Source organism: Oxyura jamaicensis, chromosome 5 (assembly GCF_011077185.1).
Source record: "Oxyura jamaicensis isolate SHBP4307 breed ruddy duck chromosome 5, BPBGC_Ojam_1.0, whole genome shotgun sequence".
NCBI classification, from domain to species: Eukaryota; Metazoa; Chordata; class Aves; order Anseriformes; family Anatidae; genus Oxyura; species Oxyura jamaicensis.
Window position 1 is genome coordinate 39,512,644 of NC_048897.1, and position 17,632 is coordinate 39,530,275.

The 17,632-nt window shown below is 37.9% G+C and overlaps 1 protein-coding gene across 2 annotated transcripts; it reads right to left on the bottom strand.

Moving 5' to 3' along the window:
* Nucleotides 1-6,737: 6,737 nt before the first annotated feature.
* Nucleotides 6,738-11,292, bottom strand: LOC118167716 (alpha-1-antitrypsin-like). Of its 2 annotated transcripts, XM_035327472.1 has the most exons (5): nt 11,041-11,292; nt 9,602-10,291; nt 8,763-9,033; nt 7,894-8,041; nt 6,738-7,013 (listed from the first exon to the last, which is right to left on the bottom strand). In XM_035327472.1, the coding sequence occupies exons 2-5, from the start codon at nt 10,272-10,274 to the stop codon at nt 6,807-6,809; spliced, it is 1,299 nt and encodes a 432-aa protein (XP_035183363.1). In that variant the 5' UTR covers nt 10,275-10,291; nt 11,041-11,292; the 3' UTR covers nt 6,738-6,806. The 2 variants fall into 2 exon arrangements, with proteins under 2 accessions (XP_035183363.1, XP_035183362.1); XM_035327471.1 differs by lacking the exon at nt 11,041-11,292 and having other exon boundaries at nt 9,602-10,334.
* Nucleotides 11,293-17,632: the final 6,340 nt, after the last annotated feature.

Below are 17,632 nucleotides of genomic sequence, written 5' to 3' on the forward strand. Positions count from 1 at the left end.
CAAGGAGCATCACCTCATGGCATTCTCCTTGTCCCCATGTAATTGCTGGGCAGGAGCCTGGGTCAGTATGAATATGGCAGGCTGAATATGGTACCTATGTTACTTGGGGATCAAACAGGAGGCAACTGATCTGAACATGTACCATGTGACTAAATAACATCTAACTGGTTGGGGTGAAAAGTGCAATGTTAAATCTTTTCTCTGACAATCATTTCCTTTGATTCATTTTTCTTCGGCATCATTTTTTGTCTTATTTATGCCAAAATCTCTAATATTTACAAATTAAGTTCCAATCAAGCATTAGAAAACTCAAAGTCTATGTTGCACACTGGCCTTCCCAGGCAGATGAGCTAATTAGCTCTGGCGTACTGCTGGCTGCTCTTGCTTCCCTACCTCACAGGAGCTGCAAGAAGACCCTCAACTTGTGCCTCTGCTCCTCACAGCACCACATGGACATCTTGGACATCATGGTAATCTCCCTCTCCCTCCTACCTGCTCCCTTGTGCTGCTGTAAACCAGGCAAACATCCCAAAAGTAAACACATACACTTCAGCCTTTTTTCATGTAAGAGCTGTGCTCTTCAAGACGCGACATGCTTCTTTACAGAAACTCGAAGAGCATGTGTATTTACTAACAATTCCAAAAGAGCAGATAGTTTCCTGGTCCATGTTCAGCAGAAAGGTTATTTTCCTTAACACCATTGTCAATACCACCCCTCTACAGAATACCACCCCTCTACAGGAAACTGTTAGGAAACTCTACCCCAAGTAACACAGGTAACATGGGCACTATCAGAATTGTTATGTCCTCTTCTACTCTTTGTTGTCTTGCTTGAACTCCATACAGAATAAGAAGGCAAAAAGAATCATGGAGGTTGTATATCAGCTTCTGAGAAAACTCTCTCCTTTTTTTTTTTTTTTTTTTTTTTTTTTTTAAATACAGGCATCTAGTGGTTTGCATGCTGTTGAAGATACTGTGATAATAGTCTGTGACATATTTTTCACTTAACTCATAACAAAAAATTTCAGGTCCGCTTATTAAACTGGAGAAATGTCATAATAAATATAAAAGCCAGCTATCCAGAGAGAATAAGAGATGTGCAAAATGTGATGGAAAGCCAACAGCCTCAGCTGAAACATGATTTGTTCATGGAGCCATGCATTTCTGATGGACAGTGTAAACCTTCTTTTCTGCAGACTGAATTGATTTGTGACGGAAATTGTTTCTGACATAAAATGGTTTCCGGTTTATAGTGATCTCAGATTTTTGGACATTGAAGCACGTTGCTATTCCTGGAAAGGTGAAGTAAGAAGAGCTGAAAGCTCTGTAACCAGCCTCAGAGGACATAATCAGGAAGCAGTTCATGGAAAAAAACTGATCTTCAGGAAAACATCCTGTGAATCTTTGTTTGGCAGTAAGTTGCAGACAACATTGGACCAGGTAAACTTCAGCATGCACAGGAGAGAAGAAGTTTCAAATGAGATTTTAGGAGTGAAAAACAACAGTACGTCAAGTGATTGTCCGTGAAAACATATAATTATCATAATACTCTACTATCTTCATATGCAGAGAAAAAAATATCATTAAATAAATAAGACAAAAAAGACTAAAACGTTGTATTTGAAGAAGAGACATACAACTCTTTGTCAGGTCTTTGCAGGAGTTGAATAACCACAGACCTTCCATCTTGCCCTACAGATATTTTTTTGTCCTGCCAGATGACAGAATATAAGCCAAAATATAATGTATAGCAGAATTACTGAGTTAACATTATGAATCTCCATTCAAAGGAGTTGGAAACATTTCTGTGAAGTTCATCATTTATTTTGTTCTGGTTTTTGCTCTTTCTTAGCAAAAGCTCTTTCTTAGCTCTTGATATTTCAGCAGTGAAAAGTCACCAGGTTCTTTGAGAGCTGAGAAATTCACATAATATTGCCTAGGAATGACTGTTAGTTACTAACTGAATGACAGTTGCTAGACTCTCCGAATATATAAAGCGATATGTGATATCTAACTTTGAGAAGTCAGACACCCCCAAGAGATGAGGCTGGGACATGACTGGTACCAACCAATTATTTTTTTGCAGGCATGATTTTTTTTTTTTTCCCAAAAAGAAGATGCTGGGGGTGTGCTGATCAATGATCAACACCAGGAAAGACATGCTGGCATTAAGCAAAGACTCCTACCCCACCATCCCTGAAGTATCATGGGATCCATTCATGCCAGAACTTCATAAACCTTGCTCATTTTTTACTTTGTTATTGTGTCCTGAGAATGACATGCAGAAAGAACAGTACCATGCTGTACAGGAATATAATATTCAGGATCAAAACAACACTAACAAGATGTGTCTGTTACAACTACAAAGGTGATTAACTTGTAAAGGACCTTAACTGTGGTATGATTCTGCGATATCTCCTGTCTGATGAGGATACACTGACATTGGAACAATGCACCTCAGCTTTGACAGGAATTTCTTTAAGCAGTCTGCCTTCTGTCCTTATCAAAATATGGGTCCCTATTTGTGCTTATATTTGCCAGAGCATTAGTCAGTCTTTTCAGTAGAATGTACAATTTTCTTTTCAGACCCTGACCTTTAAGGCTGTTGGCTATGTTACATGCCTTTAGTTTCTTCTTAGCTGATGCCACACAGCACTGGGAACAGCGACCTGCGCATTGGCACTAACCACTGGCTGTTTGAAATATGTTATTTTCCTTGATTTACTTCAAGTATATTATTACCCTCTCTGCTCCCACACTTTGCTTCTAGTTGCTTTTTTCTTCTCTTACGACCTTTAGCATTACTCACAATTTCTGTTGGTTTTCTTCCAAACACTTTTTAATGTAATGTATTTTGTGGGTGAGGGTTAAATGCATCTCCACCATGCATTAATCCTGTTTTTTGAGCTTCTTATTTATCTTTTTGTATTTTGCTTCACTTTTGTAGATAACTCTTTACTAGTTATGACAAAACAACAAATACACTCTTTATTGCTATTCCCACAGTGCTTTCTTTCCTCTTCTTATTTCAGAGAGACATTTAGTGTGTGCTACACCAAGGCCTCTTCTGGACTGGCATTCTTCTATGACTGTTAATCCAAAATAGCCTTTAGAGGAAACTACAAAGTCATACAATCACAGTTTTCTCTGAGAATCCACATACACATCACTGAGTCTGAGGCTCTGGCACACCCATGGTTGTGTGTGCTCCCATGTCAGATTTGTGTGCAGGCTTCAGAGCAAGCTGGGTTAGAGGATGTCCCTGACAGAGTCCTCCTCAGCTCCATCCTCTAGGAATGTCATGGCATTTAAGTGGTATGAAACAGCACTAGCACAGAACAGCAGAAAGTTAAGTAGCTCAAAGAAAAGTCCTTTCCCTCTTGCACTGAGACTTCTTGATCATGGTATCCAGTCAGTAGACAAATCAACAAAACAAACAAACAAAAAAAATCCATAAAAGAAGAAGAAAAGAAATAGCTGATTGAAGGAAGAATCACTTTCATTAACAAAACATGACTACATTGAATTTGTAACAACCTCAAGGCTGACACTTCTGGGGGCTTTTATTCAATTCTAAACTCATTACTTAACACTCAAATATGCCATCTGCTGCATATTTCCAGTAAGAGTAATTTCCTCATCTTTGACAGAACAAACAGGGAACCAAGGAATACACCTGTATACAGCTCCTACTTCTCTCTGAAGATGATTTGCTACCAACAGCAATTTCATGATATTTTTTGGTTATCTAATTAAATCAGTGATAATTTAGTATTGCAGAGAGTTCTAATGATAGACGATCTAAAATTCGCATGGTCTCATTTAATTTTTTAGACAAGGTTTCCCAAGTATAAAGCATGATCAAGGCATGCTTTTATTCAGGACGTGGATCCTAGATACATTTTATCTGATCTTGAAAGCTGACCTAATACTTCTAGAAATTCAGGGACTAAACTCAGAGTATAATAAGACAATCCAGTGCATGTGGACAGAAGGTGTTTTAAAGTGCCTTAAGGATTCTAAGAAAAGGATAAGTAGCTCATAAGTACTAAATAGTTTTGAAGTGGAAAAAACACTGCTTGGACATACTGGAGAGCTGTAAGTATTAAAGACGTTATATGAAATTGTCGAAACATTCTAGTCTTTTACATTCAAGAAGGGTACATTATAGCTGGAACAGGTGTAAAAAGATTATATTAGGAACATGCTGGCAATGAGAAGATGAAAAAGAGCCAGGACTGGTAAAAAGCATAGGCTGAGGGAAGATAAAAATGAAATCTGTACATACCGAGAAGGTAACATCTGCAAAAGAGGAGGTATTTCAGCTGACAAACAAGAGTGGAATAAGAAACGGAAGGGTTTAAATTCTCAAGAAGCAAACTCTAGTTAGAAATTAAAGGAAGGTTTATAACAATGAGAATAGCAGGGATGAAAACACAAACACCCTTGCCTCCAGCCCCCATATTTTAAGGCAAAATTTAATCAGTTAGTGAAAGATATGACATAGTGAATGGCATACAATTGTTTAAGAACTGTCTTTTTGTTTTTGTTTGTTTGTTTGTTGAAAAATAGGTTATACGTATTTCAGGATTGCACTTTTATTGAAGGAGACAGCTTTCTGAATTCAATAGGAGACAGTTTTCTGAATTCAATAAAATATAAAATTTATGTTAAATAAGCATAGTTCTATGCAAATTCTAATTAAGAATCCTTCTTATTCTATATACTTCCTTTGGGAAAAATAATGTAGGGAAAGGCCCCACTCTGTTAGAGTTTCATAATATATCTTGTAGTGTCTTTTAATATCTAAATGGCAAAGAAAAACTTAGCTCATTCTCCCACATGCAGCTTGAATTTTTCCCATTCACTTTTAATTAGGTTAAGCATCAAGACTGCTTCTCAAAGAAAATCTGATTGGCAAAATATAATTTTGATTTTTTTTTTTCCATGCTAGCAAATAGATACTATTGATCTGGGGTCCAAAAGGAACAACAAACATAGTGGCTCTTGGTATTTGTCTATGGAGTTTTTTGTCATTGCAAAGCTGGACTTCAGCATGTTGTCCTGAATTAGCTCGAAGATTTGCCAAGAACTTTTAAGTGATCTTCTCTAGAATCTGTTTATGTGTGTTATACAAAAATTAAGTACTTATATATGTCTAGTAGTCTGAGGCCAACAGCTTTCATTAAGTATTGAATAGACCAAATACATCTATCAGAAAGGAAGCATTATCATAGTTTACATGATTTTGAAAAGAATTTTGAGTGTGAACATCAAGTGTTGCTTGGCTGAAATGGAAAAGACTCTTCTATTCCTTCCTCTTCTATACTTACACCTACAAATTACTAACATTGATAGCATTAATTTAATGTCAGAGAAAATAAAGATCTTCAACCAGGATAATTGTGTTTTAGAAATATTATCATTTTTATTTTTGTCACAGACATTTTAAGAGACTAAAGTCTAAAAAGTTGCCATTTGTATTTTACTTTTATTTATTTATTTATTTATTATCTTTACTGCTTTGAGTTATTCTGTAGCAAAAGATCTAATCAATCTGTAATTTAAGTGGTTTTATTGGCTTTCTATATTTTAATAGGATGTGTTAAAGATGCTAATTTTAAAAAGTAAAGAATAAAATAATTTAAATATTTACTGATTTGTGTTTCCTTCATTTCATAATCCCACAACTACCTGGTATATCTGGTATGTTTAAATTGTATTGACCAAGAATCACTATAAAGCAACACAATACAATAGCAATAAATTAGGCTGATGCATCTTTGAATGAAAAATAACTAATTTCAAGTAACTGTATGACTTTATTCGATAACAGTAATCCACTCTTACGTTAATGCTTAGAAAGCGACTTATCAAATATTACCTGCATTTTGCATGTGTGTCTATGAGAGCTTTCTGAGTTTAATGCAGGTTAACAGAACCTAGGAAAGCTTTGCTCTTCCCAGTGAGAAAATAATTTTTTTCTGTAGTTACAATTTTTCATTCCTCCTCTTCTCTACCACAGTCTACCATGTCTAGCTGGAAAGCATGACAGTGAAGGTGGCATCAGTAGGAGAAATGAGAAACGACACTAACAATAAATCCATAAAAAGAAAACTAGTGCTATGACATGAACTGCCTCATCCTTTATTTTATCTCAGGGCATTGGTAATACCCTAGTAAAGCAAACCAACTTTCTTGTCTGCATGAGGAAGGCTTCCACAAAGGAGACAGGGAGGCAAGTTAAAACAACCACTCTGGTCAACCCTTTGCATCATAGTGTATTCCAATGTCCCAGTCAGTGATCTTGCAATCTCATTCCATTAAAAAAAAAAAAAAAAATCACGCCAATACTGAGGAAATCTGCATTTAAATAAGTTATCAAAGGTTGGTGGGTTAAGATGGTAGGTTAAGTTGGTGGGTTAAGGTGGGGTAAGCCCATTTCCTTTTCCCCATTTTCCTTCTCCTGCCTTCCCCCACACACAATCTGAGTGTACAGCAATAGCTACATCATCCAAGGGACTTCAGCCTACCTCACATACCCTACTGCAGCATGTCAGAAAGGGCTTCTTACAAAAGAGATGGAAAGGTAACTTGTACTTCATCAATACTACAAGCTATATACAGTGGTAGGCAGGGAAGAAATACCAGTGTCTTTTGGACAAGGAAAAAAATAGTTTTTGTCTTTTAAGGGATTAGAAATGTACGTAATGATAATAGTTGTAAAACAAGCACTAGTACAGAAATGTTTTACTGTATCACAGGAATTAGCCAGCAATGTGCAGAGGTGCATGTCCTCTGGCCAATCAGTTATTTTTCAGAGGGTTTACAATTTTCCCTATGAAGAGGACAGTGCGGGTATATTTATCCACAATTGTCAGGAGAAAGGGCCTATTGAATTTGATTCGAGGTGGACGAGGAAAATCGCCAGATCTCCAGGTGATCTCCTTCAGTGTGGCTCCTGCTGCTTCAGTGCCATTCTCATGAACATTTAGCACAGCTCTGTGGATCACCTGCAAGGACACAGAGCAAAACAACTTCCAGCTGACAAGCTGGCAAGAGGAGAGCAACTGCACTGTAGGTGACCTGAGCCAGCTCTCCAGGCACGCATTTGGCAGCTGAGACCCACCCTGGGCACCATGGGATGGAGGAAGGGGAGCCCCACCAGGGCCAGGGTGTGGGTTAGGGTTGGGAATGGCAGCAGGAGGGGAGGCAGGCTGCTACCCTCTTTGGTCTTGCCAGAGAACCCTGCCTAGGTTGAAACCCAGCAGCACCAGCCTGGGGAAGGCCATCACCAGCCCTCCCCTTCCCACCACAGCGCCATCAACCACAATACCACTCTTGGTAGCCTCCCTTAGCTGTGTGTGCAGAGAACAACCCTCGAGCAGCAGACAGCCAAAGAGCACTCAAGATGACTGATGGCAAGAAGTTTGGGTAGTAAAGAAACCTGGTAATTTAGCCTAGACTTTGTTTTGCATTTGGCAGCTTCATGTATTATCAGGAATGTACCCTGTCATCTAGCTGAAAAAAATAACTTTTTGGGAGCACAAGAAGGGCAGGAATAATAGCCTTTTACCCTTTCTAAGGGGAGTTAGAGGATATTTTACCAAAGTTAATGTGCTACCTTTAGATAATTTTGTTCGGTAGCCAAAAGAACATCTAATGATACGTATGTCTTCTTCCTCATCCTTGAACCATGTTTGTGTAACCCCTTCTGTGCAAGTGTGGCTTCAGTTTTAGGAATGGTATGTCTCCCTTTGCCTCTAGATTGGTATCTGTTGATAACTGAATTTTGCTTCAGAGAAACTGGGATGAGCTTTTCATATAATATTAATGACAGATTCCCAGGAACAGACAAATCATGAGGTCACTATGTTTCATGTGCTGACTTACTTTTGAAAGCATCAGTCCAGGCTCCTCAGTAATTCCTGACAGATCAGCATGTTCAGTGAATAGATCAATCATACCCATTTGTTTGACTATCTTTTTCACATCATAGGTACCAGAAATAGAAAATTTTGGTATGTGTAGATGTATTTTTCTGTAACAAACAACATAAATAGGGACAGATTTTCAACTAGGTAATGCTCTTCAATGACTTCACTTTAGTGACAATTCTCATTTATTTTTCTAAATGTTATAAGTTAAACTGAAAGCAGTTTCAGGATTCAAATAACACTTCTGGACAGTATAGCCATGTAATCTGGAGGGTTGGAGCAGTATAAGCCCATATTAACCTTTACCTTCACAGTGGGTTTCAAAGAGTTGCCCAGTGGGATATAGTCCCATCAATTCTGCTGCAAACAGAGCCTTGCTAGAAAGCAGGTGTTCCCCAGAAGATTATAGTTAGTTGTACTAAGGCTGTTTGAATACAGAACAGGGCCTAAGCCACCACAGTAATGTGGTGGCCTAGTAATTCAGTAATGGTGAATGATTAAAATTTCCTTTTACACACGATACTGCAGATACCACCTGGCCCTCAACACCCTAATAACCCCATCAGTAATAAACTAAAATTCGATTTGAGTTTCACATTGTCCATATGAGATAAGTGCCTATTGACTTTGTCAACATGGTGCTAAGCAACTTGTTTTTCACTACCCAGAACTGTTTTTCATTTTCCAACTAAGAAAAGGGAAGTCACGCACAGAGAGGGACCAATAAGTGAACAGATTTCAGGAAAATAATCTGCCCTTTAATGTTTTGTCTTGGTCAGACAAACATTGCTGATGGTCACATCTCACCCTAGCAAAACCTCTTACCTATCTTGGAGGAACTTTACCCATTTGGACATGGTCCTTTTCAAGAGAGCATCTTCCACCTGTTTCATCTTCCCTTCATCTGGCAAAACAAATAATGCTGCAACATTTCCATTGTAAGGTATCTGAACCAGCCAACAGGACAGCTCTTCATCAAAGTAATTTCTGTAGTAACCCTTCCGATACATCATGTCAACTTTTACAGTTGTTTTCTCATCCACAAAAAAATCCTCTTGTTGTGTATATAAAGCACTGAAGGGTTTCTCCCAATGAGCTTGTGACAAAAAGAAAAATATTTCAGTGAAATACAAAGAGGAATGGTCTCTATGAATAAAACAGGATCTAGTCTCACAGTCTTCCTTTGGTTAGAGCAAACTTTTATTATTATTATTATTATTTATTTTTTTATGTTACTGCACCCTTAGGTGTTCCAGTATCACAGCTTTTATTTCCTAGGTGCTTGAAAACAATTATGGATAATACTGAAAATACGATCTTTCATTAGAGCATGAGTCTGTCATAACATTAAAGAATTTACCCAGCACAACAAATATATTTGTTAAAAAAATCCAGTCTTTTACTCAACCAGGTGAGGACACAGACATTCATGCTGACTACACATGTACATGATTTTATAGGAATAATTTCCAGATAGTGAGTATGGGTTCATTCAACTAAAAAACAAAACAAAACAAAACAAACAACAACAAAACAAACAAAACAACAACAACAACAAACACCCTTTTACTAGAAACTACAGTTTCTTTCTCTTTGATTTTCATTCTCTGTAATAAGCAGTAAGCATCTAAGTTACAACGTTAGCACCCTTTGATATTTCTTACCTTTAAAGAAGACATAGTTAACAAGAACCATTGCAGTGAGAGGATCAAGATTTTCCACTAATTTAACAATTTTCCCATTTGTCTTTTGCTCAATATAACTGTTGATCTGATTCTCAGCACTAGAAGAGTTGTTAAAGTCAGTAGAAAAGACTTCAGACTCATAAAAGCTTTTGACATCATCCAAGAACTTCTGTAGTGGTTTTAACATCTCTTCTATAAAAAGGGCATTGCCCAGGCTCAGCTGGAGATCACCATCTAAACGGTTCAGCATGTGGAGAAGCTGGCAAAAACCTTCATGTATTTCCTGGTCCTGAATCTTTTTCAGGTTAAAGGCAAGCCCTTCCAGAATCTGCGTCAGCGTTGCTGACTTGGCACCCAGCGCCAGCATTGCAAAGGAAGCAGAGATACTTATGGGTGAAAAGAAAATATTTTGATCAGTTGCCTCGGATGCAACAAGCTTGTAAAATGAAAATGCGAAATCAGCATTGCTAGGAGCTAGTTTGACAAAAGTTTTGTTTTTTTCTGGATAAGCTCCTTCCCCATGAGAACTGTGACCTGGGTAATATTCTCCTTTAGGATCATCCTGCTTATTGTGGTAGCGAGGGCGCTGATGGCACTGGGCAGCAGCATACAAACCAGCCAGCAATAAACACAAGGAGAAGGTGGGCTTCATTTTCCTTTTAACTTTTCCTGGAAAAGAGATAAACACACTAGACATGGCAGGGAAATTAATTTATTCATACTTGTGTGCTCCAGCCATGTAAAATGAGACTCTCAGAACACACCTGTTCTCAAAATCTCTCACTTCTGTTTCACTTTCCTGATGCCAGTGATCCCCAGAAAAAATGTGTGGTAACTATGTTCATAACTGAGTACTCTCTCAAAAGATGCAATGTTGTTCATAATAACAAGTTAAAAAAAAATAGTATTAAACTGTTTTTTGGTTTGCTGGTTTGTTAGTTTTAAATTGCAAATAACTGGAAGTTTTTGACCTTTTCCCCAGAGAAAATGGTGGAATCTGGTTTTATTTGTGATATTGCAGGATGGCTATTGCAGCACTACTAGTCTTTATCTCTTAATCAAATAAATAGGTAATTACATATATGTTAAACAAAAATGTGATATAAACACAGATCATACTTCTAGGAGTTTACAAAATTACAAAATGCTTATACAATTTTCTCAAAGATAAAGTTGGGTCACTGTGGCAATGAAATCACTTTATAGATATCTGTTGTTTCCAGAACATTTTTTTTCTTTGATTAAAGTGTCTTCTTTGTTAGCAGACAATTCTTGCTGTTTTTTGACATGTTTTGAATTTTTGCATAACAGATACACCACTCTGTTTACATGTGAAAAGTCTCCCTTCCTGGGCAACAACATAATTCCCCAAACTGATGTGTCCAAGTGATCCAAGAGAAAGCTGAAAGGGTACTTACAGTGCTACAAAGAGGACCCTGCTGAGTTCATCTGATCTTGTCTGCTCCTTGCTCCCTTCAATACCATTAAACAGGCTTAAGCAGAGTGCCCCCGTTAATCATTAATTACTTCAAATAAAAATTACCAGTGAGGATGCACAGCAAGCAGTAATGACATAGATATTATAGACAGTTCATTGAGACTAATTGTCCAAGCAAATATTGCTGGATGGTGGAGTTCTGGATGAGAGGAAACACGTCTCCTGCTGCTCCCATGCTTGTGGATTCTCGTGAAAAGGCTTCTGCGTGGGTCTGGCAGTAGAGCTGTGCCCTTTGTGGCTGGAGAAGAACATGGTGAATTCACGTGGAGGCCGCCCACAGCCTGGGTCTGGCTCCTGGGGACAAAGGTCCCAGTGCAGCTCCCCAAGAAGCACAGCCTACCTGTCTGACCACCCTCCCCAGCCTGGTCTCAGGGGGACAGCAGACAGGACAGGGACACTGCCAAACACATAACTCCTCTTGTCAGGATTTCAAAACAGGATTTTTTTTTTTTTTAAAGTGATTTATAAAGCCCTTTTGCCTTACCATACTCCCTTTTGACTCCACATTTACTGGTCTGGGGGCTTCTTTTCAGGGAAGCAGACTGTATGCAAGTGGTGATGGTCTCTAGGTTTCTTCAGTGAATAACAGCAGCTGGCAATGTGACTTTACCACCCTTGGGAGACATTGCCAGACAGTGCAGCTGCTGCCCCTTTACTGCTGGACATCACCTGTGACTGAGTATTGGTGTGGTTGGTGGAGTTCTTTCCAGCCTTTTACAAACAACACCAATAAGAACACCACAAACAAAACAAAACAAAACAAAACAAAACCAAAACAACAGGACAGCAAGTGCACAGACAGAAAAAAATGTGGAAGGAAAGGGGACTTGGTAGAAAACTCTATTCTATCAGCTCTGTTTTGTGAAAGGTCTGGGACAGCTGGAGCTCTAGCTCCAGGAGAGACATGGGTGCCTGGCCAGCTGCACAGCAAATCGATGTTAATTTCTTTGGAGCAACAATGGATAAGCTAACAATTCCATCCTGGGAACGCAGACATGTTTAAGAAAGCAGTTAAGTATGTGCCACACAAAAATGTACAGACTATGCATACCTAATTACATTGACACCTCCCAAAATACACTCAAGTTCCTTATGCTTTAATGAGTGACAGGGCTGTGGTGGGAATACCTACTTGGTATCTCCTGGTAAATGCCTGGGGAAGGCAATGAGAAGGAAAGGTACCTTCTGATGCCATCTAAGAACACAAAGCAGGAAAGAATGTTTATGTTGCTTTCAATAGAAAAACAAAACAAAAACAAACAAAAACACATTTATTGTGGTTTATAGCCATTGTGGGATCAAAGAATAGTAATTCAGCAGTGACATGTTGCCTAGCAAGTATCTAAGCCATTCACAGAGAAGACTTCATTTTCTATGTTTCACTATGCCAAAAAAACTAAATATATAAAAGATATACACATAATTTCTTCCTTACCACCAAAGACAGGCAAGACTTTTCTATAGTCAAACAGCAAAAGAGGGCAAGGCACAACATTTTCTTATTGACATCAGCAACACTAATCTTATGTTTGCTGACCAAATGATTGGCACTTGATCATTTGATCTGGATACAAGACCCTGAATTCCTATTAACAGTTCAACCTGAGAAAATCAGACCCAAACCACCCATTCTGCAGGGGAATAGCTAATCCTTAGGCTCCAAGAGACTGACAAGAAAGTGAAGGTTAAACAATTCCCAGCCTTCCTTCTGAGGATGTTCTTCCTAAAAATAAAATGAAATTAAAAAAATACTTAAATGAGTTGTATAGATAATTGGATTTTTCTACTTATGAAAGGCACACAATATGTATGTATAGAAATACATATAGATCTATAGGTATTCGTATGGCTGGGAAAAGATCAGCTAGTATGACGTGTTAACCTAATAATGCAGGCACAAGCCTGGGAGACAGAAAACTTAGATTTCTATCCAAGAATTATCCAAGCATGTTGTTGAATGCACATAAGAAGAAACAATGCCCCTAGGAATTGTTTTTGAATGTGATACCTGATCACACAAGATGTGCGTTACTAATTCTAACCATATGAGTATTGTATGAGGAGTTCTGCTAAAGATAATCATTATTGTTGCTAAATCATAACCTGTGGCAAAAATTAATGCATTGTGACTTGAATTGGACAAAAACTGAAGAAATGTCTCTAATTGTGAGGTGTTATTAACAGAATTATAACTACAAAAGAACTTTTCTTCAAGTACTTGAAAAATTGCATATTCTGTGGATTTTATATGATGAAATTCCCATTCTTTAAACCAATTTTTGCTAATAGTAAAAATATTTTTCCTACCATTTTATGAAGTGATGTAAAAATATTTTAAGCTTAATCATTAGGATTTTATTGAAAGACTTGAAAATCACATCAAGTGTAAATGAAAGGAATAAAAAACAGAATATAGTAAAAATGAGGCAAGGAGATAAGTTGATTAGGCTGTAAATACCCAGGCTGAGAGACCTTAACTCTTTCAGAGAAGTCATCATCATCAGAATGGAATAAGCCATTAGATATGGCTATTTTATATTTTAGTTAAATGTAGACTCCTTCCAGCAAGCTGTGGTGAGGTAGAAGCACCTGTCTTTTCCTGATCTCATAGTTTTATGTTAGTTTAATATCCAGCTCCTCATTTTAGGCAAACCATCCCTTTGTCATCAACTTCAGTAGCGTCCAGCCAATAAAGTAGCCCAAAGAAATTAATGAGATTTAAATTGTGAGTTTATCCCTCTGTTCTGTTCTAATGAAGATTAAGAGCACAACGTCAGTGCATGGTACTGATTCACATCACATTAAATGTTCATAGTGCAAACGTTCATGTACGTTTTTCTCCCCACAAACTGCACTCCTAGGCTGGGGATCCCTGCCAAGTGCTCATTGCTGGCTGCTGCCAGCAAAATTTACAGCAGCTGAGACCTGCCTACCGTCCCCACAGCAGGTACAAACTTGGATTTCATTGATTTTCACATGGTAGTATAATGGTTTTTCAATTTCCTAGTTCTCTGGTAAACCTGACTGATATTTGGCAATGAACTGCATTGTTATGGAGGGTAGCTAAGAGAAGGCAAGTGGCTACAAACATGAAAATCTGAGGCTGTTTCTTTGGGAAACCAAGCTGTTTGTTTTGTTTTCTTTGCAATTGAGGTTAAGAGTCACACTTTCTCAGCTTACACAGTTCATGTGACTCAATTTCTCATTATCTGTCATGAATATTTTCATCATCCTTATATTTACTTATGAAAAAAAAACAAGATATTATATATATTACCTTTCAATAATGATGTCACTCCATTTTTATCACTAGCTTTATATGTGTTCTCCAAGAAGCTTATATTTTAATTCAGTTTCTGTGGCATTAGTTGATAGATACCTTGGAAGCAGAGAATTTTAAAAAACAATTTCTAAAAGCCTAACACTCCTGAATCTCAGATTCACTTTAAAAACTTATTGAAGAATTGTAATAAAATTGGTTTGAGTGGATATTCAGGTAGCAAATGCAAAACTTCTTGGTAAAAACATGGTATATGGTACATAAAACACAGCTGCTTAGATGAATAGTGACTGAAAAGCATCGTTATGAAGAATCCACCTTGGAAAAGCAAACAAGGAGGCTATAACTCCATAAACTCCATAACTTCCACCAATCTGGAGCAAATCAGCCCAGAAATCCTTCAAATTTAAATTGTTTCTAAGAGACTTTCAGCTTTAAATTAAACTCCTGTGGAACCACTTTGGAAAAGCTTGTCCAAGGGTGGACAGTGAATTACAGAACTGGAAAATGATGAAATGATTCAATGAACTGTTGTTCATTGTATACTTTGGACTGAAATTTATTTGCTTACCAAAGAAATGCAGTTGACCTAAGTTTCCACTGAATTACGCTCAGTATAAAAACTAGAGTCATGGATATGTAGCACTAAACATTCACTTTCTCTAGACAAATATATTTTTAAGCTAGAAGGCACCTGCTTACAAGTTAGATTTATCTAGCGCCAGTGCTATGTAATGGGAGAAGGACAGCATGCTGGTTACTTCAGCCTGTAGTAGAGAGTTTATACGATGCACCTGGGTAAATATGGGTCTTTTCTGACCTTTTCCTATTCCGTTTGTTCATATCCTCTCTCAACAAGAAAAGTTTGAGGTTTGCAGTGCAAAAGATGGTTGAGAGCTTAAGAACTTCCATTCAGACTCATTGTCCTGGGTCCGAGCTCTCTCCCCCAAAAGTGCTCTTAGTCTAGATATGTTGTGCAATGGAGCACGGGGGGAGGTGCATGAGGAACATGTACAGGACTGGTAGACCTTTGAGACTGCAGGATCATCCTGCAATGTCCACTCTACATACACCGCTGGCTGTGTGCAGAACCATTTCCTTTTGTTGGCTTTGAACCTCTCTTCTCCATGTTCTGTATGAAGGTCACTAGCTTCTGCATTAGATGTATAGTAAACTTTCAGTCTTCATCCACATAATCTCCTCCATAATGCACAAATAATTTTGTAGATGCCTTTTATATTCCCCCTAAGATATTTTTTTTTTCCCTAGCTAAAGATCTCTCATCTCAAACAGGAGCTATTTCAGAACTTTGATTTACCTTAGTACCCTTTTCTAAAGATGTTTCAATTCTCATATATTCTTTTTGTTATTACAGGAGCAGAGCTACCTGCTCTAATCAATGTGTAGATGATCCAGATAATTAAACAGGGGCACAATATTCCTATCTGTTTTCCTCTTTTTTTTTTTCTTTTTTTTTTTTTTTTTTCTCCAATAATTGCTAATATTTAATTTGCCTCCTACCCCACTACAGAACTGAACAGTACATAAACTACTTACCATAACACTGAGGATGTATTCCTGAGTAGCTAGTCAGTTCAAGTATAGTATTCACCAAACCTGCATGTAAAGCTTAAAAAGAAAATCAAAATCCCTACTGACACAGCAACAGTAAGCCAGAAGATACTGCTCTTTCAGGCTTCAAGACATGACAAAATTTGTCATGTCCATTCCTTGATTTTACCAGAAGATGGTGGCACAGGGCTCCGTTTCCCATAATCTCCAGAACATGAGGCTCTGTATCTGTGGATGTACCTGCACAAAACAGGCTAGCAAATTCATACTACAAGCTTGGCTTCTTGAAGAGGTCTTACCAGTCATAACTGGTATACTGAAATGAGAACTTTTTACCAGCAGAATTTGCCCCACACACTTTATTATCCTGGTGTAAAGGAACCTTTCTCATGCAGGCAACTTATAGAGTGACAATTTCATCAGGGAATAAAAGTTCTCATTTTGGAATGAAGTTGTCTACACAGAGAAACCTCTTGGCATTACTATTTAAAATTAAATTTAAATTTATGTCTCACATTATTTACATTTCTGGTGCAGACATGACTTCAAACAAGAAGTAACCAAGTCCTTTATGGAGATATCTTGGAATTGAAGATTGAAGATTTTTGCTTCCAGAGCCAGGTAGAAAGTATTAGGACTAAACTTTGTAAAATGTAATAATTTGTTATTATTTAATAGATTATACTGTCAGCCATAATGAAGAATCAGAAGTTAAAGCAGCTAGCTCTGAATAAAAAAAATATTCAATTAAATGAAGTTTATGATATGATTCCGTTGCTCCATTTTCTTAAACAATTCTTTGACACTGTAAACTTTTGGGATGTTCTGACATATCCCTGAGATGGTTTAACGTGACAGTTCTCTTCCCTGTTTCAATAGATGAAAAAGAAAAGAAGGTGTGTTTGCCCTTAACTTCTACAGTTCATGTTCTGTCAGATTAGCAAAACCCCATTTACATTAGGGACTCACATTAACATGCCACCATAAAACACTTTGGTATTGGGGTTATACCTACATGGTACAGCCATGTCATGACCACAGCACTATCTCCTCCACCCTGCCCACCTAGATGCACCTAGGACTGGAGTGTATTTGCCTCTATTTGATGGCTCTTCTGAATCACCCTTGCTACAACTCTGAGTATGCCAAGACTATGACACACAGCACAATGCCACAAGCATTGACACAAGGCAATAATCTCTGTCAGAGGCAGGTGGGTCCCAAGATGTCTTAAAATTTCTTCCATAAGATTTGCCTGAAAGACAGAGTTCAGATTTGAAAAATAAAAGATAGAGGAACAGGAAAAAAAAAAAAAAAAAAAAAAAAAAAAAAGCACTGTATCTATTTCTTGAACAGGTGACGTATGGTATGCCTTTTTTTAATGGCTAAAGGAAAATTTGTGTGAACAGCATATCTAAATGAGTTCTAGGCATATGCTCTTTTGCATTCATATGCATTTAAGACCCACTTTTTGTTACATCTTTCATCACAACCATGCACAGATGTTTTCTTTGTCTTACGAGGAGCGGCTGAGGGATCTGGGCTTGTTCAGCCTGGAGAAAAGGAGGCTCAGGGGTGACCTTATCGCTCTCTACAGGTACCTCAAGGGAGGCTGTAGCGAGGTGGGGATTGGTCTGTTCTCCCACGTGCCTGGTGACAG

Excerpts from the sequence above, each read along its gene's own strand:
- LOC118167716 (XM_035327471.1), bottom strand. The coding sequence starts at position 10,319 with ATGTCTAGTGTGTTTATCTCTTTTCCAGGAAAAGTTAAAAGGAAAATG. Across the intron at positions 9,034-9,601 it reads TAACTATGTCTTCTTTAAAG|CTCATTGGGAGAAACCCTTC; the intron begins GTAAGAAATATC and ends TTTTGTCACAAG. Across the intron at positions 8,042-8,762 it reads GTAAAGTTCCTCCAAGATAG|AAAAATACATCTACACATAC; the intron begins GTAAGAGGTTTT and ends TGTTTGTTACAG.